The sequence below is a fragment of the Octopus bimaculoides genome, chromosome 1, assembly GCF_046866305.1.
Source record: "Octopus bimaculoides isolate indiv1 chromosome 1, ASM4686630v1, whole genome shotgun sequence".
Classification (NCBI taxonomy): domain Eukaryota; kingdom Metazoa; phylum Mollusca; class Cephalopoda; order Octopoda; family Octopodidae; genus Octopus; species Octopus bimaculoides.
Window position 1 is genome coordinate 189292323 of NC_142928.1, and position 24700 is coordinate 189317022.

At 36.4% G+C, this 24700-nt stretch overlaps 1 protein-coding gene across 17 annotated transcripts in view; it reads left to right on the forward strand.

Annotated features, from left to right (window-relative positions):
- The window catches only part of LOC106875208 (dual specificity calcium/calmodulin-dependent 3',5'-cyclic nucleotide phosphodiesterase 1A), a 1569442-nt gene that overhangs the window by 652912 nt on the left and 891830 nt on the right, over positions 1-24700 (forward strand). For all 17 annotated transcript variants that reach the window (XM_089364164.1, XM_089364142.1, XM_089364159.1 and 14 more), the window contains one exon: positions 6876-7370. In XM_089364164.1, the coding sequence (XP_089220290.1) occupies positions 7091-7370 (280 nt within the window). In that variant the 5' untranslated portion in view covers positions 6876-7090. The remainder of the gene's footprint in view (positions 1-6875; positions 7371-24700) is intronic.

A 24700-nucleotide genomic window follows, 5' to 3' on the forward strand; every position in this document is an offset into this window, starting at 1 on the left:
TAATGAGATGTAACATTTGACTATGCAGTAAAAAAAAAAAAAAAAAAGAATTAGTTTATTTCTAATGTTCTACTGCAGACGTGTTTATCCTGTCCAATGGTACGGATTGGTAAGCACATTATCATTTTAGTCAAGTGACAAGACACTAATGGAAGGCAAGATGAAAGCAGACTTTGCTTTTGAAAAAGAATCCCTAATCAAATTTAGAATATCAGTCAGCAGAAATATCTAAAATAAAATTTAACAAAGATTTATTGAAGTATTGTATGCATTAATATTCTTTACCATTAAGGCAGCAAGCTGCTAGAAACATTAGCACGCCAGGCGAAATACTTAGCAGTATTTCGACTAACTATGTTCTGAGTTCAAATTACGCCAATGTCGACTTTGCCTTTCATCCTTTTGGGGTCGATAAATTAAGTACCAGTTGCGTTCTGAGGTCGATTTAATTCACTGCCCCGCCCCCAAAATTTCGAGCCTTGTGCCTAGAGTCGAAAAGAATATTTTTTACCAATATTGACATTGTCATTGATGCTAATGTGTCTGTCTATTGCTTTTATACTGTTGCAACGTAATAATAGTTAAGTCAATAAGATAATGAAGTTTGAAAGCTAGGAGACATCGTATTTTCTGGTGATGTTATTTGCGAGACATTTGATTACTTGAATGCACAATAAATTAATTGTGAGATAGTAAATCATTGCATTCTATGTGTATACAGATAGACACATTAAACATTTGCTTCCGTTATTCAGTTAGATAAGAAAATCTCAGCACTTTCTTAATTTACACACGCATACACACACGAATTAGCGACGTTACACTGTAAGATAAAATTCCTTGCGCTATTTGTTTCAGTTCTCTAAGTTAAAACTCCTCTGAAGTGAATTTTACCTTTCCATCCGTTCAGAGTTGAATATGTACCAGAATAAGTGAATGAATGGCTAGAATTGCAAGAGTGTTAGAAGGATCTGTGAGGCTCTTTATATGCTGAGTTCAAATTTTCCACGTTGCTAGAGTCGTCTCATCAATAAGGTTTTCACAAAGTTCTGTCATCGACTCCAGTCAAAAAGACTACCTATGAAACCTCCCAAGTCACCAATCTAACTCTGTATGGATTTATGAATGGCATATGTATCCAGATAGTCCAACAGCATATACATAAAAAGTTGCAACACGAAATTTCGTTATATTAATACGAATTCTCACCAGAGTCCTCTTTTTTGGTTGGTAATGTAACTCAGTATTTATATGTCGGGTAGCGTGACAGGCACTTTATAAGCAGGTACATACATACATACAAATAATAATTGAACAATGGACAGGAATATCAGAAGAGGGACCTGTCTCAAGTTTCAGTTTGTAGCGTCTGTTTCTCCGATCTCTGCTGAAGAAGACATACCCACTCCGAAATGCATGCATCCAAACAGCTTATACTGGGAGCAAAACTCGGAGGGACTGCATAATCTTTGTTATAAATAATATATCTGTCCATTCTATCCAACGTATTGATATTGTTTGCCTTAGGCAACATGTACTTTGATATTTTTTATAACTCTTAAGGCGGTGAGCTAATACAGTCGTTAGCACGTCGTGAAGAATGCTCAGCAGTGCTTCGTCCGTCGCAGCGTTCTGAGTTCAAATTCCACCGATCGACCATAATCCTTTCGGGATCGATGAAATGAGTACCAGTCAGTCACTGGGGTCGATGTAAGTGATTTACCCCCTGCCCCGAAATTGCTGACCTTGTGCCGAAATTTGAAACCAAAATTCTTTATAACTCTTACATTACACTATAAACACATGTGCACGCACACACACACACACACACACACACACACACACACACACACACACACACACACACACACGCACACACATTGTTTGCGGCTTAGAATGCACCTCAAGTATGGTTGAAATAGTGAAAGGTTTGTATTTATACACATCACTGCTTAGAGCTTTCATTCCATATTCTATACACACATACACACACACACACACTGCTATTTCCAGTAAATTTTGGTGCATTGATTTACCACCATTCTATATTTATATTTATACTTTAACCGTACGGTGCTTTATTTTACTGGAAAACAATACTCTTGTATTTCACTATTATAAATTTTCTCTTTATATATATATATATGTATGTATATGTATGTGTATATTATGTATGTATATATGTGTGTTTATATATGTATGTGTATATATATGTGTGTATATATATATTATATGTATATGTGTGTGTATATATATGCATGTATATGTATATATGTATATATATATATGTGTATGTATATATATATATATATATATATATATATATATATATATATATAATGTATGTATGCATATAATATGTATGTATGTATGTATGTATATATATATATATATATATATATATATATATATATATATATATATATATATATATATATATATATATATGTATGTATATATATATATGTATGTATGTATATAATATGTATATATATATATATGTATGTATGTATGTATATAATATATATATAATTATTAAGAGAGTAGAAATTGATATTAATCAATTAAAACCAGTGGTCTAGCATATTAAAAAAATCCGAAGATTAAAATTATATTACATACAAAAATAAGAGGAGTGAGTGGACTCCTATATGCTTGAAATAGATGCCGAATCATCTAACCACGTGGTTAGATGATTAGGCATCTATTTCTAGCATATAGGAGCCCACTCACTCCTCTTATTTTTGTAATATATATATATATATATATATAATAGATATATATATATATATGTATGTATGTATCACTAAAAACGCTTGTAACATTCAAATAATTCATAGCGGGACTCTCCAGCCTTTTGTTCTGAAATACAAATAATTCTTATGAGTGTATTTTGGGGAGGAAATGCAGAATTTAGCATCACTGTAAAAAGCAAACGCTGATTAAAACAAAACATTTTCTATCTTCGTGGATCTTCGATGCGCTTCTCAATAGAAAATGCTTAATGTTTTTGTTGGCTAATAAGTCTATTGCGTCAAAGACGTAACAGTTTCCCAACTATGTCAATCGTTTCAAATTATTTTGCTCTTCAAATAGGTTCTTGTCGTCTCCCAGATTCCTGATAAATCTTTCTATGCTCATGTGTATTCCGCACAGAAAACAAATTGCATGCATATAAACGCAAAAGCCCGTCAATTCTGAAACGCATGTCACTCGGATGGTGTTCAAATTAGACATGACAGCAAGAAAAAGAATAATCAAAAGCAGTTATTATAATGGAAAAACATGCAAATTTGTGAAAATACAAGCAGCAAAGAATAATATAAATTAAGTGATTAGAAGCATATATATTGCAAGACGTCAATTTTTGTTATTATAACAGACATTAGCAATGTAAATTATAGAATATAGTTTCCTCCTGGCATCGAAATGGTGTTATGAGCTAAGTTCACCTGCAAAATAATGACTAAAATAATTACTGCATAAACGCAATGTCTTAGCTATTATATGAGCTTGAAGAAACGAGATTGTCAACTCATTTTCTTATAAACTTTCATTTAATCAAATTACTACTTTGAATACAGGCAAAAAACGCAGAATTATTGGTATACTCATTGTTAAATCAACATCTCCGGAGTATATAATTCACACTGTACTGTATTTAAAGCAGCGGCAGTAACATTGGTTTTTCTGACTTATGCTTTCCAGCACTGTAAAACCCCGAATATTGCTGTCAGCATAAATCCGTATCATGCTCCATTGGCGGGTGAACATGAAACCCCATTTTGTTTTAGATTGAAACTTTTAAATGAACTTTCTTTACTATTGAGAGACAGACAGACAAATAGAAAGATAGCGAGAGAGAGCATCCACTGGAGTCATACGACCAGCTTGAGACAGTAGTTAGAATTCCCTCAAATCATCCTATTTAATAAGTAAAGTACACTTTAGATAATATAGTCCGACAGGCGCATGTGTGGCTGAGTGATAAGAAGTTTGCTTCTCAACCTCATGGTCCCGGGTTCAGTCCCACTGCGTGGTACCCTGGGTAAGTGTCTTCTTCTATAGCCTCGAGCCAACCAAAGCTTTGTGAGTGAGTTGGGTCGCCGGAAACTGAAAGTAGCCTGTGGCATATATATATATATATATATATATATATATATATATATATATATATATATATATGTGTGTGTATTTCTTCTATCTTAATGAATAAAAATTCTTCGGGTAGAATAAATGGGTTAATAGAAACCAATGTAGCAAAGAACACAAAATAACTGTGGTGTAGTTCCTGTTTTTAAGGCAGGAACTCCTTGAAATTTTGGGTATTTGAGTATATTTAAAAAATTAAGGAATGGAGAAAACGCATGTTATAATTGCATACTTTATTCCTACATATGTTTCAAAGGATTACAACCTGTGTGTTCCATAGAGATCTGTGATATTAAAATTGTAACCTTCTCTTCAGGGAATGCATGGGAATAATCTTAAACGTAAGACATTATGACCGAGTATGAAAACAATAGATGGATAAGGTTATGATGTGATTCAAATCACGTCATAACCTTATCCATCTATTGTTTTCATACTCGGTCATAATGTCTTACGTTTAAGATTATTCCCATGCATTCCCTGAAGAAAAGGTTACAATTTTAATATCACAGATCTCTATGGATCACACAGGTTGTAATCCTTTGAAACATATGTAGGAATAAAGTATGCAATTATAACATGCGTTTTCTCCATTCCTTAAATTTTTATATATATATATGTATATAAAATGTATTAAAAAAAGGCTCTAGTATAATAATTATTCTTCTTTACTGTAGGCACAAGGCCCGAAATTTTGGGGGAGCGGGCCAGTCGATTGGATCGACCCCAGTACGCAACTGGTACTTAATTTATCGATCCCAAAAGGATGAAAGGCAAAGTCTACCTCGTCGGAATTTGAACTCAGAACGTAAAGACAGACGAAATATCGCTATGCATTTTGCCCGACATGCTAACGTTTCTGCCAGCTCACCGCCTTGCTAGTATAATAAATATTATTAACTAAATGTACTTAATGTATGTGCTCTGTGTATTTTCCATGGATGCGATAGCGTGGCGGAATATATATAATCTCAAAACGATGGGTGTTAAAATCACCACAGCGTAATGGACAGGCGAGATAACTCACCTTCAATCCCGTCTTGGAGTGATGGACACCGTGTGGTTCACCATTTTTGTGGCTTGTCAACATCACATACTTGCCAGGGCTGAAAGCAAGTTATGTAACCAGTCCACGTCTTATATGCTCAGGTCTTGTAAAATCATGAGCTGATAAGCCCGGAAATTACATACTTAAAAGAAAATTTACATACGAAATAAAAGCGGTTCTAGTATATTATTAGTTACATATACTTCATATATATGCCTTGCATACATTAAGTATATGTAGTTAATAATAGTTATCATACTAGAACTGCTTTTATTTCATGTGTGTGTGTGTCTTTGTCCCTCACCACTGCTTGGCTACCGGTGTTGGTGTGTTTACGTCTCTGTAAACTTTGGCTGTTTGGCCAAAGAGACCGATTGATTCATTCGACAAAAATTCTTCAAGGCGAAGCTGTAGCATGGCCACAGTCTAATGACTGAAACAAGTAAAAAAAAAAAGATAAAAGAAGATAGCTCTAAAAAACAAATGGCGTGATCACAGCTAGGAATGCCTTTGACGTGTTAAGTACGATCGTACACAGTTGACCTGAAGTTAGAAATTACTAAAAACAACTAAGAAAGACATCTCACTCCTTGTGTTATATATGCCTGGAACGAAATCGATATTTCAGGAACAAGAAAAAAAAACATTTCTGGAAGCTATATTTTGTGACGTTATATCTATTGCAGATAATTCCATTCCTCCAAAGAATACCAATTTTATTCACCTCATAACTAAATATTCATTACAGAGAATATTGAAACTCAGTTCTTCATTGTTGGTCAATAACAGTTTTATTTTGTATTTGTTAATTAGACATTTATAATTGCTAAACTAATTAAGTTCAAAATCCCTTACTATATCATAAACTATGCTGCTAGCACACTGATAAATTCAGTTGTATCCTAATGATACATTTTTTTTTTTGTTAGAAAATCTTTTGTTTTGTTTAAAATTTTGTTAGCAAACTAATGACTGGATAGTGAATCATACCCAATAAATTGTATAATTCTTATTCACTTGGGAAATGCAGTTTGTCATTCAACACAGACGTATTTCTCTCAGGTTTAAATCATATATTTGCTGTCTAATGAAATAATTAATAAAGCTTTCAGATATATTTTTATTTATTTATTTGTCTAATGTTGATTATCACTGTAATTTTGATGATAGGTTTACTTAATCTGGTTTCGCAATCTGGTGCTAAACCGGAACAATTTTAAATAAATGAAGCTCGTCAGCTTTTCTTCTATATTTTGTTTTTTCATTCGGTGTTTGAAACATCTTTGTTAATTCATAGAATACCATCGTATCTAGTTGTCTCAACATTTAACTAACCACCGACATTTGTAAAAGCAGCTGTTTACTATCTTCGTCTTATTCAAATTTACTCTGGCTGATACACATTTTCACGGGAGTCAAATTAAAGCAGGGCGCATGTTCAATATTTATAATTTGAACTTTTTCGGAAGCTTACACACTTCAGCCACCACTGGATATGTTTCCAACGCAACTTTTCCTACTCCAAGAACACTGGCATGCAATATTCTTTAAAGCACAAATTATGTTCATTTTGAATTCTAGAACTGTATTAATATTGTGATGATTTATCTTATTTTAGTTGTCCTTTTGTGTCGTCTGTTATTTCTTACAGTAATGTTTTTTTCTTTGGTTACAGGGAACGTAAGTGGGAAGATGAAAACTTCCAAATACAATGCAGTTGACAGCTGGTAAGTTATTTCGGCAACGTTCAGTTTATCAAATTTAAAAGAATTTAAACCATAAACTCCTACAATCTATACATTTGGTGCATAAAAAAAAGTTGAAAAAAAAAAAAAGGTCAGTTGCCGAGTGGAACGAAAGGAGATATAAAAGAAAGTCCCCACCCTAAATATGGGTTCATGTGCAAGCAAAGCACCGACTGACAAAGTCATTTTACCGAAGCCTAATTCGTGTCAGTGTCATCTAATGGAAAGCCCCGATAAAGAAACGGACTCCATGATAAGTATTCAGCAAGACAAGACTTGTCTAAATTGCTATCGTATGCATCGACTTGATTTCAAATGTGGATCTTACAGGCGTATCAAATCAAGTGATACATCATCAGTCTCTCAAGGAACACAAACGGATATACCGCCACCAAATCGAAAGAGCCGCCATCGAAAAATTGAAGGTAAGTTACTATTTTACTAACAACCAGCATAAATTTATTAGTCTAAGCAATGGACCTGCAAATAATTATATATTATTTGAGTAAAAGTACTTTATCACATCCAGAAAGACTATCTTTCACAATATCCCTTTAACAACAGGCAGGAAACGATTTTAACTTCATAAAGGTTTATAGATTTACATTTAACATGTTCGTATACACTCAAACGTTGAAGGACCCTCTTTCAGTAACTGTCTCAGAAGAGATATTCACTTTATAGACAATGTGTGAAAACACTCTATACTTGTTTGTAAATGACGTCATCAGATAGTGGAGCACATATTCTGTGTCGTTGCGCTTTATTAGCTACAGATACCGAATACGTCGTTCGTGGCCAACTATGAACTGCCGTTCTTGTATATAAAAACAATAAATAAAAAATTGCTGGTGTGTATAAGGCTTTATCAAGCTGATGTTAATTAACTAAAGACACACTACACAGCGATGATGAAATTAAAGCTGCGTGTACTTATATTTAATACACTCTAGTACATTTTGACGTGGGAAGGTCGTTGGGGAAGAGAAATTCTCCTTATAAACAATGTGCGTGACGCCGAAATGAAATATGAATGACGTCATGAGACCGTTGGGCACATGTTTCTGCGTTGTTATGCTTCGTCAGCTACAGACACCATCAACGCAGAAACACGTGTCATGCGGTTCATTGACGTCATTCACAGTCCAACTCGATGTGTTTTCTCGTTTATTACCTGTAAGAAGGCGTTATCTTCCGACGATGTTATAGCAGCGAATGCTTTTCTATGTCTGACCATAAACCATCGTGTTACATATAATAAAAGTACGCAGCTTTGCTGTAATCGTCGTTGTTTAATGTACCTTCAATTTAATGATTTTGATTTTATTACTGTTCGGTAAATATTATTCTAGTTCATTCATTTGGTCCATTGCAATACGAGCTGAAGCTATAGTAAACCAAGAGCGAATACGACATAAATATTCATTATTTATTTTAGACCAGACGTAAACGATCTACATTCTTAGAAGAGGTGAACAATATGAAAATAGTCATGACACTTTTAAAAAACAAAATGAATACAAAACGTTTGAACCGGTCATCGCCATCGTGTCTTAATGGAAATGTTTAGCTGCCTCCCAAACTATTTATATACGCCTATAGACTAAGCTTGTCGCCATAGTAAAGAAAGATGAGGTGGATTCGGTTAGATCTTCACAATTGCTTTTCTTCTGCTCCTATTATTGGTGGTATACAATCAGTGTAGTTGTTATGGATAATTAATTGATGTTGCAGCTATTTTTGTCTGTATATATTGTTTTATGTTCAGAACATCGTTGAGTAGGTGGGCGATATTATTGTCTGTATTGTCTGCAGTCTTTGATGATATATGCATGTATTGTATGTCTGTATGTCTGTCTGTCTGCACATATGTATGTATGTATGTATCTGATGTGATTGCGATTCTTCCATCCCGTTCTATTTTATTTCCATTGTTATTGTTATCAAAGCGCTAAATAATTTGAATAGTTTTAAAATTGAAATGAAATATACTCATTGAAAATCGAACGGTGTTTTTATATGAGATGAAATATATAATGTTAGGCACATAAGGAGGCTATTATCCACGTGCACAAGTTCCCACATACTGTGTGTGTGTATTTTTCAAGGATTGGAAAAAAAGAACGCAACAAACGGAAAAAAATTAACAGACGGAAACGTTTAACAGAAACATCACAATCGGAAAATAGACGAAACCATAGTACTCAGAAAATTCGCAGCTGATTCCTCATACGTCAATGGTCAAGATATCAGAGTGGTTTCGCACTTTTACAATTCATACCACTCCGTCTTGGCAGCGCTAGAGCAGAGAACTTTTGGGAATAACTAATGAACGTATACGACAAGGACAAAAACAAGACCATCTAAAATAATATGATAATTGTACATATAGAACAAAAAATGATCATACAAATACAACAGGAGAAGAATAATTATATATAAACAGAGAAAGGCTTTACGACCGTCGAACAGACGTATATAAGTAACGCAAATAAGAAATGGAAAAATGTACAAAGGACAGAGCAAGACCGGTCTGGTAAAAGGCAGGGCGAAAAGGAACGACACCAACTTATATATATATATATACATATATATATCACTAGAAACGAAGCTGAAACGTGTATCTAATAAAAGATTCAATATAACATTAATTCCATATAGTTCATACAGACAGATCATATCATGTTAAGACGCATCATATATTGCCGGGTTAGGTTCTGTACAAAAGTCATTTACCCAAAGTAGTATATTTTGTCAATGATCAACGTAGCATGCATTCCATCCATATTATCATCAATAAATACCAATAGCACATGCCGTATGTATATAAAGCTATTACGGTGAGATATACAACGCAATATTCATACTTTGAATTTTCTGCGCGCCTATTGGCTGATTTTAATTTCCGTTATTACAGTTTTCATTTACTAATACACACACAACAAAAATACATATATGAATATATATATATATATGTATATATATATATATATATATATATATATATATATATATATATATATATATATATATATATATATATATATGTATGTCATAGATCGCTAGCCACTACACATTCTTTTTCTCTCCTTGTTTCTTTGTGTGTTCCTTTCTTTGGAAACGTTAAAGACATTTTCACTTCCCGAGCGTTAAACTAATACATCTGTTTGTTGTCTACACCTCTTGTTTTTGTCGTTTGTTTTATTTTTTTTCGTGAAATTCTCCCCTATACATACATACATATATATATATATATATATATATATATATATATATATATATATATATATATATATATATATATATATATATATATATATATATATTTCTACATATATATGCGTATATCTACATATATATGTATATATCTACACGCGCGCGCACACACACACACACACACACACACACACACACACACACACAAGAATGGCTGTGTCGTAAGTAGCTTGCTTACCAACCATAGGGTTCCGGGTTCAGTCCCACTGCGTGGCACCTTGAGGCAGTGTCTTCTACTATAGCCTCGGGCCGACCAAAGCCTTGTGAGTGTATTCGGTAGACGGAAACTGAAAGAAGCCCGTCGTATATATGTATATATATATATATATATATATATATATATATATATATATATATATATATATATATATATATAATGTGTGTGTGTGTGTTTGTGTGTCTTTGTTTGTCCTTAACAATCGATGCTGGTGTGTTTATGTCCCCGTTATCTAGCGGTTCGGCAGAAGCGACGGATAGAATAAGTACTAGGCTTACAAAGAATAAGTCCCGGGGTCAATTTGTTCGAGTAAAGGCAGTGCTCCAGCATGGCCGCAGTCAAATGACTGAAACAAGTAAAAGAGTAAAAAGAGAAAGTGTAATATATACATACGGAAACATCTGAACCGCTCGTACACTTGTGTGCGGCTCGTATGCTCTTCTCCATTACACTTTCTGCAACTTTGCATAGGCTTCTGAGCAGGTATCACCATGACAACTTTCTCTGGCATGGTCAATACGATGATCGCCTGCTACACACCTTCCTTCCAAGCACTGCTGTAAACAGCGGAAGTAGGCTGGAACGTTAAAACATAGTGCGCATACACATCAGATTTCAAGGTCAATCTTTATCAAGCGGCTTTACTCTACGTACTTTAGCTTCGTTACTATGCCAACAATCTGGATACTTATTGATCACACCTCGTACACACACATGAATAGAGGAAAATTACCCGGGTTACATAGGCTCAAAGTGTTAGAGTGGAGAAGATATGGTGTAACAAGTCCGACTGCTGTTTTTGGGAGCTCAGATTTACTTCATTAAGTAGACAGATGCTGCTCACCTCAAATTTGCAACTAGTAATGGAAGCAAACAAATGCTGGAAAAAATCTAGCCTCTTCAGAGTGGAAAGATACGAATCTACCCTCCTCAACTGTTTACCTGTGTGTGTGAGTGTGTGTGTGTGTGTGTGTGTGTGTGTGTGTGTGTGTGTGTGTGTGTGTGTGTGTGTGTGTCCATCTACTATATCCACAAGCAAATTCCACGCAATGAGATTGAACCTGAAAATATATGGTTGGAAAGCAAACTTCTTTATCACACGTGTGTGCCTTCCTTAGGTGGACTGTTGGCGATCGTCATGAAAAGCTCCAGGATGAAACTCAGTAGACTTTCAGATCTGATATTTTTTTCTACTCTAGGCACGAGACTCAAAATTTTGGGGGAAGGGGTCAGTCGATTAGATCGACCCCAGTACGCAACTGGTACTTAATTTACCGACCCCGATAGGATGAAAGGCAAAGTCGACATAAATATATATCCACTCTACCCAACATCTTGAGCTCTCTATCAGATACTGTCGGCACTATGTGAAATATATATTTTATCAATGTTACACTACTATCTATAATGTGTGTGTGTGTGTGTGAGTGTATGCACGTGTGTGCGTGTGTGTGTATGTATAGGCATGTGCGCCAAGTATGTATTTATTTACATGCACGCTCAGATACATGCGCGCAGATATATACATCAAAATCTACCTATGTATGTATGTATGTATATAAGTATATAAGTATATATGTATATATGTATGTATGTATGTGTGCATGTATGTATGTGTGTTTGTGTGTATGTGAGTGTTTGTGTGTCTATGTATATCTGTATGTATGTGTGCCTGTGTATGTCTGTGTGTGTATAAGTGTTTGTGTGTATGAATGTATATATGTATATTATTAATATTCAGAATCTGCTCTGGTAAAATCTTAAATTTTACGATTTACTGGTTCAATTTCTTTTTTTTTTTGACAAAAAAAATATTTCGAGAAGTGCACACTTAAGTACGCGCCGTTTTTGCCTAAAATATCTCTCAGTGTATTTCTGGGCCTTGAAGTGTCGAAAACTGGAGGATTTTTTTTTTGTTTTCTTTTTTGCTTTTTAACTCAGAAAAGAAATGTGTAGCCAATCATGAAAGGGAGACATTCTCCGAGGTATGTGTGTGAGATAAGATGAATAAAGAGGAAGAGGGGAAAAAAAAGATAACAAAATACAGTGAGAGAGATTAAGTGTGAAGGAGATTAACGTTAGGAAATATCAATAGAACATGAAGATGGAGACGAAAGAAGTGATGAAAAGTTAGAACAAAGCAAAACTGGAGGGAAAATAACGAGTGACAAATGCAGCAAAAGTTTATATAAGTTTGTGCGCGTTCGCGTGTGTGCGCGTGTGTGAAAAAGTGGAGAGAGAAGGAGGGAAAGAAAGACGGACAGACTAATAAAAACACTCAGCTTGTTACAGAGACGGTTAGAGAGATATAAAGAGAGAGAGGGGGCGAGGGCGTGAGAGAGGCAGAGCATGGTATAAGGAGAGTAAAAGAAGGGAACGGAATGTAACGGTCGTATGGGAATGAAGGTTGGTGTAGTAAGTTATATGTATTGTAACATATCTATACATTTAAAAATATTAGTATCTATTTCTCAGGCTGTGAACACAACACTTAGCTCTATACACACACACACACACACACACACACACATGTACGTATATATACGTAGTATTTTCAATGTTTGTTTTGAACATATCGAAAAGGCTTCCTCTCAATGTTAACAACAAACGTCTTCCATTTTGCGTTCGTTATATTATATATTATAGTGTGTGCGTTATATTATATAGTATAGTGTGTGTGCGTGTTTGCGTGTGTGTTGTGTGTGTGGTTACGTGTTTGTGTGTATACGGCTGTGCAAATCTGGCGTATTTTGTGCAATACATTCATATATAAATTTTAATTCATTTTTAAATAGTAACTTATACTTTCTCCATAAGTTATTCAGTATTATAGTAATTATGAATATAATTCGTATGTAAATGAGTAGAAATTAATTGAAACCCTCCCTGGCGCAGACACAAATGCACGTGCACTGGGAATCAAAGCGATCTCGAGACCATTTTGCACAGGTAATATACAGATGTTAGATATAGATGTTAGAAGGTGCGAATTTCATTGGGAACATAATATGGCGGTAATAACAGCGATTTGTCAACTAGAAAACATGAGTCTGAGGTTTCAAAAGATATTCACATTTTTCTGACACACGATATGCATACTTTGTGTCTGCACATTAAGTCCTGTTTAAATATGAACATGTATTCCTATAAATATAGTTATGTTGAAAGTGATATAACTATGTTGAAAGCTTACTATAATGTAGATTATTGACATCGCTTGCTTAGATGATAAATGAAAATGGAATTTCGCCGATAAATTCTGATGTGGCATGTGAGAACAGATAGCTACTGCTTACTGCTTTGAAATATCAAATGTCATTTCCACTCTGTTGAAAGTGAGTTACAGGTTTGTCTATGAAGCCCACGAAACACTTTCATATATATGAGTAAATATTTGTTATATTTGGAATAGCAAAAGACGTTGTAACGCCGAATCAACAGAGCAGCAGACAGCATGCTTAACTGTGTTTAATTACTCCGGTTTTCATTCTGATTTCAAATCCCGCCGATGTTCACTTTGTATATTTCATCGTTTTACTCAGTCAATCAACCAAATCAATTAGTGAAGGATCGAATTTAGACCCATAGAGACCTAAGCACTTTAAAGATTTTGGTGCTCCCATATACGATGAGGTGCTGAAAAGTTCCTACCTTTAAGGGTGTCGCGAAAGGCCTGGCTGGAGGCCCCAATTTTCAAGTTCTTTTTCAGGACTTAGAAAAACTGAAGGACTGCTGCAATAAGTGTGTGAATCTGAGAGGGGATTATGTTGAATAAAATCATAATTAACTGTTTCTCCTGTGTTTTCTTTTACTCAAAGTCAGGAACTATTCGACACCTCCTAATATATGTAATTCAAAATATAAACAATAATAAACGGCAAAATTCTTTTTTATCTTTAGAAAGGAAGCAAAACTAACAGTAAAATAGAAAATATTGTTTATTTTTGTGTACTTCCACTTTTTCTCCAATTTTTTTTTTTTTTTTAGTTGCAAAGTTTCTGAACTGATCTTTATTATGACATACACTTCGAAATTATATTTCCAATTATATAAACTAATTCAAATATTTTAGAAAATTTAAAGTAATTTCTTTTGTGCCGTAAACAGTTTACAGTTTCTGTTGTGTCCCCTGCTTATTTTGTTTAATGGTTAGTCAAGCGCTGAACCACTGCTCTCCACCCCAGTATTGCTCCCTCATAGAAGTTTCCTTGGATTAATTCCACTCGTCCAACTAAAATAGCAGTTAGGAGTCATTTAAGGAGCGTACACTCTGCGTGGGAATGCAAGCCCCCATGTGGTCCTCACAAACTCCCGACATGAACCCAACACTTCAACAACGTATGACGACTATGGCTGTTGTATCCGCGCTATCCGACGCACTAACTCTCCTGGTGGCGAAATATTTTGTTTCACGAGAGTTCCGGACCCCAATAATGAACTCATTTGCATACAGCCAATCAGAGCTCACCTTGAAAATTCACGTTCTGTGTACTGCTACAGTACAGCCAGTCAGGCATAGAATGGTGTATGTCACTCTGAGTACAGCATAGCAGATCTCACATAAGCACCACATTCCCCCCTCCACCATCCTCATAGATCAATTGAGCCCCATCTCTATGGAGCTAACATTAGGTACTTATACTCAAACTGGGATTAGTGATACTGCATGTACCCACTGACATATGCAAGGAGGGCGCAATACGACACAACGCCATATTGATTACGATGTTTCTAGATCAACACCAACATTTAAAATTAGAAATGTACAAAACCAGTCAAAAAATTAGGAATCTACACTCATTTACATTTTCTAGTAAATTACGCAAATTGGCAACAGTTATGACGTCATCGGCGAGCAGCTTTCCATTCATTTTATACACTAAATTTCACATTTGCCACCCCTATTAACCCGCTTAGAACAGTTGGATTTTGTTATAACGCACATTATCCACTGAACTCAGCCAGAGTATTTTCGTGACTAGGTGGACACTAGTTTGATAGTTGAGCTCTGATTGGCTGTATTTAAATGAGTTCTCGTGGGGAAAAAATACAATTGCAGGCTGAAATTTTGGGCTGCAGACAGAAGCATCATTTTACCTGATGGAACGTTAGAGCCGACCGTCGGCTGTGATAGACGTTATGAACTGGATCGAGGCCGGCTTAATCCACCCAGCGAATGCCTCCGCAAGTACGAATATAAGTATATAGATCCAACGGTACCGTGTTATCCAATTGCATGTTGTCATTAATCGATTTCTTATTCAGCGTATTTGAAGCAGCTTTACTTTGGAATTTCCTACAATGGACCTTATTCGATAGCTGCCGAGTCAAATAATGTGGGCATCAAGTTAATTGTCAATATCCTCGCCTAAAGTTTATTTCGTTGAGACAATGTTGGAAATTAGTATTTAGGGTAATTAAGCGAACACTTAATTACATCTTTCAGAATTTTGTGTTGTTCCTAGATTTTGCTTATCGCTTGTATTCAATTGAGTTAACTCTGCAATTCTTGCCAGAGATTCGACGTGGTTGCTATAGCTGTGAGGAATATTAATTTAAAAAAAATACAATATGGCCTTTAGAAAGACGGTTTTGGCCTCGGTTAAAGAGCTTTTGGTCATAAACATGGTCAGTCAGCGGGAAATAATAGCCATTAGTAAATTTTGTGTAAATGTGAGAAATCAAAACCTTTATATGCAAACAAGCTCACCACACGCACACACACACACACACACACACACACACACACACACACACACACACACACACACACACATATGAATATATGTATTTATATATGTAAATATGTGTATAATGTATTTGTGAATGCTTATATATGAATGTAAGTGTATATGAATGTGTGTGTGCGTATATATATGCGTGTGTGCATGTATATATATATAGAGAGAGACATAGATGGATAGATTTTATGTATAAATTTTAAGTACATATGTATGTGTAAACCACACACACTTACACACACACATACGCACGCACACATACACACACACACACATACACAATACATACATACGAGGTGTATTCCAGAAGTTCTGGGACATTTGTAAGGAGGTAGTTATTGTCTGAGATTATTTTGATTATAGTATATCATTACCATACATCGAATAAGCTGACCTCCCAGCTTTTGTTGTTCCAGCTTGAAAGGTACAGAAGTGACAGCATTTTGAACGCACCAAACGCAGCTGACTAATTTTCAGAATGCAGCCGGGACGCGAAATTTTTTCCCACTTGAGTTCCGGACCCTAGTTGTGAACTCATTTGCACACACACAAACACTTACACATACACATACATTTTAAGCCAGGATATCATCTACGTTTACAGTGTTCCTTCTTACCAGACAGTCAACAAAGAATACTTTGTGGAGGTTTTTGAGGGAGTTCAGGAAGAGATTTTGTCACAAAAGCTCAAAGCACTAGAGCCAGAAGAATGCACCAGTTCACAATTCCATCCTAGTAACCAGTTAATTGACAGAGTTGAGCATAAAACAAATGTTCCTCACCCTCCCTACCGTCCAAACCTTGCTCTCTGTGACCTTTGAAGATGAAGGAGGCTGTAACAAGGGTCCTGGACACCTTCACATTGGAGGGCTTTCATTGGGCTTTCACGAAGAGCTTGGAACGCTAGAACAAGTGCATTGAAGGCAGATTATGTGACTTTGAAGTTAGATTGGAGTTTTGTACTTCTTAATAAATGTCTTGCCTAAAAAACCCAAAACTTCTTGAATGCACAAGAAAAAAATGTACCGCTGTAGAGGTTAGCTGTCCTGCTGATGTGAATATTAGTTTGAAAATCAGGCAGAAAAAGGATTTCTATGGACAACTGCTTTGAATCTCCCAGCTTCTATATGCAAATTATAAATCCACATTGATAACAATAATGATTGGTGCACTCGGTTTTCTAAGTAAATGCTTAAGTGACAATCTTGACAAGCGAGGGTTTTCAGAAAAGAAATCAACCAGCCGATATGCACATTACAATTACAATCTGTAAGCGAAGACTTATCTGAAGTTTAAAATGTGACATTGTTTTTTTGTGATTTAAATTCCAACGCTTTGTATCTTAGTTAGAAACCAGCTCCTTCCTCTGAGGAAGAATTTAAACAATTAAAAACAGAAGACAAGCATACATCTTGCAGTCGTAACCGGGCTGAGCGTGAGGTGGGGTCGTTTTTTACTGTTTTTTATTTTGTGAGAATATTGGCACAGGCATGGCTGATGGTTATAAGAAGTTCGCTGTGCAACCACGTGAGTTCCAGTTCAGTCCCATAGAGCGGCACCTTGGATAAGTGACTTTTAATATAACCCCGGCCGACTAATGTCTTCTGAGTAAATGTGGTAGATGGAAACTGATTGGAAGCCCGTCGTATATATATTTATGTGTGTGTGTGTGCGTGCACCTTTGTGTTTGTCCCCCCCCCCCCAACCGCTTGAGAATCGATATTAGTTTACTTACGTCCCTGTCTAGAGAAATAAGTACCAGGGTCGATTTATTTCATTAAACCCTTCAAAGTGGTGCCCCAGCATGAGCGCAGTCCAATGAATGAAGCAAATAAAAGATATTTGACATGTCTCCCTCCCTCCTTCCTCTCACTCTCTCACTCTCTCTGTCTTTCTCTCTCACTCTCTCTCTTTCTCTCTCATTCTCTCTCTCTTTCTCTCTCACTCTCTCTCTTTTTCTCTCTCACTCTCTCTCTTTCTCTCTCACTCTCTCTCTCTTTCTCTCTCACTCTCTCTCTTTCTCTCTCACTCTCTCTCTCTTTCTCTCTCGCTCTCTCTCTCTTTCTCTCTCGCTCTCTCTCTCTATTCTCTCTCACTCTCTCTCTTTCTCTCTCTTTCTCACTCTCTCTTTCTCTCTCTTCTCTCTCACTCTCTCTCTCACTCTCTCTCTCACTCTCTCTCTCTCTCTCTCTCTCTCTCTCTCTCTCTCTCTCTTTCTCTCTCACCCTCCCTCTCTCTTTCTCTCTCTCTCTCACTCTCTCTCTCTCTCTCTCTCTCTCTCTCTCTCTTTCTCTCTCACCCTCCCTCTCTCTTTCTCTCTCTCTCTCTCTCTCTCTCTCTCTCTCTCTCTCTCTCTCTCTCTCTCTCTCTCTCTCTCTCTTTCTCTCTCATTCTCTCTCTGCACGCGCATGCAATAAAGGAAGTTTTTTCCTTTTTTCACGACTCAACCCTCGGTTTATGCGTGGGTATTTGGTTTGTTTTATTTACTTAATTAATACAGAAAAATCACTTATTTCGTCTATCGTGGGTTAGTCCTGGCTGAAAAGACTCACAATATATAACAATTCAACCCGTCCTTCACTAACGTTTCACTGCTATTTCTAGCAGGTTGAGCAACCGCCACGAAGAGCAATCATGGACCAAATGTGTCACGAATGTCTTTCTGAATGGCACTTGTAACGAAACATCCCGCTTCTCGAGAAAGATCTCCCATTCCTTTCAGCCGTTGAAACTTCCTCGTTTTGCTCGTCTTTCTCGTAGATCACCATTTACTTTCTTCTAACGATGGTTATATCGATAATTGACTAACCTCTCAAAGGTGTTTCAATAGTATTCTCTGACTTAATGAATTAACGAGTTACATTGAAACCAATCTTTCGTTATCAATCATTAAATCATTGTCTGTTTAATAAACAAGACAGACATTAACACTTACGTCTGCCTGCTTGCCTGTCTTTCTGTCTGTCTGTATAGTCTTTATTTCAGTTTTAAGTTCTTCCTCAGAAAGTTCAAACCGGTCGCTATATACGTATGCCATTATTCAGTTTTATTTCAAGATTTCTTACCAATAGAGAAAGAACCGCTTTCTAACACAGATCCAAGACTCCCCCATTGGAATTTTTGTATGTATGTATGTATGTATGTATGTATGTATAGGTGCGGATCTGTATGTTTCGTTTTATGCATGTCTTTTCATGCATATACTTGGATATCTAGACATACACATATATACTTAAATGATAAACTTCTGGAAAGTTTTACAGATTTTTATAGTTCCAGTGATGGATTGGATCTGTCGTCTTCGAATCAGCTTTCTCCTTTCTGGTTTCGAAAAGTGAAATTTCTTAAGATTGGCATTTAGGCAGTGTGTAAGATTAGCATTTAGGCAGTGTGTTACATATCTCAGGGCTCCAATAATTACATATAAACCTGAACTTGTAATCTGGATAGAGTAGCTGTAGATTTCTCAATAGTTCTGCGTACGTAGTTTCTTTTTCGCTGATCTTTAGTTTTATCCTGGTCAGCTGATTCCCACAACTGTACACAGTTTGTCTATGTATGTTTTCTCATGCACATAGTTGCATATCTAGACATGCTCACATATATTAAAATACCAACTGATTGGCATTTTGGCAGGGTGTTAAATATCCCAGAGAACCAATACTTACAGGTATAAACATGAACTTATAATCTGGATAGAGTAACTGCAGATTTCTCAATAGTTCAGCATAGGTGGTCTCTTTTTCACTGATCTTCAGTTTTATGTTAACATTCGCTGTGCAGCTAATTTCCACAACTGTGCACAGTTTCTCTTCTCCATCCCAAATCATTATATCAGGTCTGTTGTGCTCACATTTTATTGAGGTCTTCACTGAGACATTCCACCAGTATTCCTTTTTATTATGAGTGGCTATGACTTCTACCATATTGTGGATTCTTATTTCTTTGTCCTCCGGATTATCCTTACAACGGATTTCATTATAGAGTGCCCTAACTAGAATGTCTTGTCTCATCGGCAGATGATACCGTGGTGACATTTTCGGACAACTGCTTATGATATATGTGATATCTTCAGTGTGAACTCCACAAAGTCTGCATCGGTCGTCACATTTTACGGCTTTTCCTGCACCTCTATCCTTTGTGTGCATCAGGTACTTGGTTGATATTTCCTGTTCCTGGATTGCAAACGCATACCCTTCAAAGTGGGAGGTCGTAATCCGGCTATTCGTTCATGATAAGCTGCTTTGATGATCGATGTTACTATCATCACGGAGCTTTCTACTAACATATCCATGCATAGTCTTCTGCTCATATATGCCCATCTTTTCATCTGATGATACGTTGCGGTAGAGTTGTGTGACTTCTTTGGGCATGTATTCTAGGTTATGAGACAAAGAGTGTTGCTCAAGGAGCTGCCTTCGAAGTCTTATGATGTAATCAGCCGTGTATATGCCGACTTGGTCAAGGGATGTACTTCGACACTTAGTGGTTAAAAGATGTTGTCGAAAGGATGTGATGCGACATTCAAAGGCACTTTGTATCGATGTTAGCTTTTTCGGATTTCTTCCAGCCACAGAACATCTTGGTTAAATTCCTCCAGATTTTCCTCCAGAAGGAGTCTATGTCTTTTCGTGATGGAGCTTCCGTGATGTTTACTACTCATCCTCTCATGTTTCTGTATACTTCTGCCTGGTTGCGGTTAAATTTTTCATTTATTGTTCTTCTCTCGGTTATTCTCTTGTGATGTCGGAGTTTTTCCCCGACAGCTTTTAGCTCCTGTTTGAAGGTAATCAGTTACAAGTGGGTGTCCCCTTTTTGCTGCCTCCAAGCATCATTTCTATCTCCTTTACTTTCTGTTGGTGGAACATATTGTGATTTGCTTGTTTGCATGCAATAAGCATCATTACATGACTGATGGTCTTCCCTAAACCAGTTGTCTTTTTCTCTGTCTTCAAAACCCATGATGGTACTTTCTTTGTTATTTCGGTTTTGTTTACTTTCTGAATATCATTCATGTACTGTTTTATAGTTGTAGCCAGCGCATATAGACAGGCGTTAATCTGCCAGTATGTGGGATCATCACACTCTGGTAAATACTCATCAACAATTTCGTTTGCAGTTTTTAATACCGTATCTGGATCTTTACTTAATTTGGTAGAGAATACTCTCTCCTCGACGGAGCACTTCAAAGCCAAAGTATTTTTTTCTCGGAAAATTTCAGTAAGTGCACATTTCACTGGCATATAATCCTGACTACTACTACTACTACTACTACTACTACTACTACAACAACAACATTGCGGTTCTGCCCGCTTTTACCATAGTCGTAGTAGGGGAGCAATGGTTAGTTACTTCAGCCAGTCATGTAGTTTGACTGGCAGACACTATGGAATCTGTTGGAATGTCGCTAGCTGCGAAACTACGTGGTGGTCTTATATCATTCACGTTTTCGTTTTTGTTTATTGAGTTGGGAAGAAGGTTAATTTTCATTTTTTTAAATAAAGTTACAGTTACCAACCTTCTTTCTATGTTCTAGAAATGTTGCTGGTTGGCGTAGATGCTTCGCAGAAAATGATTTAATTCTGGATGCAGATCGTCCCAATATGATTTCAATCGATTCGTATAGCCAACAGTGGGGTTTTGCATCACTTTTTCGTAGCAGTCAAATAAATCATTATTTAATTCATAACTCCAAGAGAAATGAGTTTTGTAGTTACGATTTCTTCTATAATTACAGCTAGAAAGAATTTGTTCACCTGTTTGAGCTGTTTTTTTCATTCTGTTCTTCGATGGTGTTGTTGTTGATGTTGTGTTCAGTCATGTTGTTTGTAGTAATTCTCTGCATACTAAATTCAAGTTTCAGTCGAAAAGCACTACGTTCGTGAATAAAAGGTTCTCTCAGTTAATTCATCCGAAGATTAACCAGTAATTTAACAAGGCTGATAGTTGTGACTCCAAAGTTGGAGGTAGTGGTCATCGTATTTTCGATAGATAGTCTCCCGCGCCAAATATACGACTTGTCGCTTCGCGTATTGTACGTATGTATGTATGTATGTATGTATGTATGTATGTATGTATGTATGTATGACATTATTTAACTTTATTTCAAGTTTTGGAGTGGCTCTGTGGAGGCGCAGGAGTGGCTGTGTGGTAAGTAGATGGCTTACCAACCACATGGCTCCGGGTTCAGTCCCACTGCGTGGCACCTTGGACAAGTGTCTTCTACTATAGCCTCAGGCCGACCAAAGCGTTGTGAGTGGATTTGGTAGACGGAAACTGAAAAGAAGCCTGTCGTGTATGTGTATGTGTGTGTGTTTTTGTGTCTGTGTTTGTCCCCAACATCGCTCGACAACCGATGCTGGTGTGTTTACGTCCCCGTAACTTAGCGGTTCGGCAAAAGAGACCGATAGAATAAGTACTAGGCTTACGAAGAATAAGTCCTGGGGTTGATTTCTTCGACCAAAAAAGGCGATGCTCCAGCATGGCCGCAGTGAAATGACTGAAACAAGTAAAAGGGTAATAGAAAAAGAGCCGGTTTCTTACCTAGACCCAAGTCTCCTTGATTCGGATGTATCTATGTATTGAACGTCTAATATATTTAATTTACATAACCCCGGTAACGTCGGTTACTTTAATACTGTTGTTTTAAGTTGAACGCTAATAGTATTTGTTAGCACTTGTCGTTTGATCGGAAGTTTGAAATATCTTTTTCTTCCTGTTGTAAGACTTGATTTCTTACTTTGTTGTGGTGTTGACACAGACATGATATTTTCCCACCTCATTGTTCATCATCAATGTAAACGAAAATATACATGATATATTCTCTCATCTGAATTGTGTAGTAATTTATTTCGATGAATTATATGTTATTTCTTGGTTTGTGTATCTTTTATGTGTGCTATAAACTGTTGTTATCTCTTAAGACAGTAGGCGTTGATATTTCTTCAAGTGTATTTGGTGGCTGCTTAAAGAAATTTTCTTGTTATTCTCGGTACTCAATGAAGTTTAGCAATTGGAGTTCGATCCCGCGATTCTTTTCCATTTTAAATCTATACCGTGTTGTTTATGTACCTATGAAAGTTATGTGGCGAAATGGTTATTTGAAGAAGAGGCAGGGTCGGAGAGAGAAAAGCAGAGAGTGAGAGAGAGAGAGAGAGAGAGAGAGAGAGAGAGAGAGAGATGAAGAGAGAAAATAATGGAGAAAGGGAGAGGAAGAGAGAAAATAATGGAGAAAGGGATGGAGGAAGGGAGGAAGGAAGGAAGGAAGGAAGGAAGAAAGGAAGATTTTTAACGGAAAGAAATGCAGTTTCGGTGAAAAATTGGAGAAAAGAATGTTCTTATGCTTTAGACTTAAATGGTTATTTGAAGGGCGAGGCAAAGACAGAGAGAGGAAAGCACTGTGAGGTAGGAGAAAAGAAATGCTATTTAAGTACATATTTAGATTTCGAAATTTAGCAGAAGGCCAGAAATTTCCTGGGAGGAGGGTAACTAATTTCATCGACCCTAGTGTTCACTAGTAATTATTTTATGGAACGTAAAGACGGACGAAATGCCGCTAAGCATTTCGTCCGGCGTGCTAACGATTCTTCCAGCTCATCGCTTTATTTACTTGCATATATTCACATGCACATACATACACACACTTGAATGATATATAGAGAACTTAAAATGGCGGAGGTGTTACCTCTGGAGACATTGGTTATCGGAGATTGCGATGGCGGTAAGAACGGGAGGTGTATAAATTTTTGGTGTTTTATATAATGTTTTTTTGTTCTTTTAAAATCGCCAATCAGTTAACTCGTGCCCATTAGGAAACTAGCATGCGTATTTCATATTTGTTTGTCTAGAATATTCTACTTCGGTGTATATATGTAGCGTTGTCACTTTGGAAAGAAAATCGAACACGCAAAATTTACATTGTTTGTAAAAACAACTAACTGATAAACTATGTACGAAATCGAAGACAATCTATTAGACATCCAACATTTATTATATTTGGGTTATTATATTATTCGCATTTTATGGTTAAGGAGTCTACGACTCCTATCTCTAGCAGTGCTGGTACTCATTGCACCCTTGTCACTTGTAGTGACGGTGAATAATTTCTTGTTGGTTTTAAATTGCTGCTAGCCTTGTTAATTATTTTATGATTTTTACATTACCATTTTGTGAAATCAGTCACCGTTTCCTATGACATTCTCTATAATATTGATAAGAGTGTGTTGGCCTCTACCAGCCGTGATGAAGTGAGCATTTTTGATGGGTACTAATTTCCTATTTGAAATTAGCATGATAATCTAATGCATCTTATTTGCGGTAGGGAGGGTTTATTTCATGTTGCTCCAGTCCACTCACCTGGCAAGAATGAGTAGTATTTGTATTTCAAAAGGTTGGCTTTGCCACACTCTGTGTCACACTGAATCTCCCTGAGAACTACGATAAGGGGTACACGTGTCTGTGGAGGGCTTAGCCACTTGCACGTTAATTTTACAAGCAAGCTGTTCTGTTGATCGTATCAGCT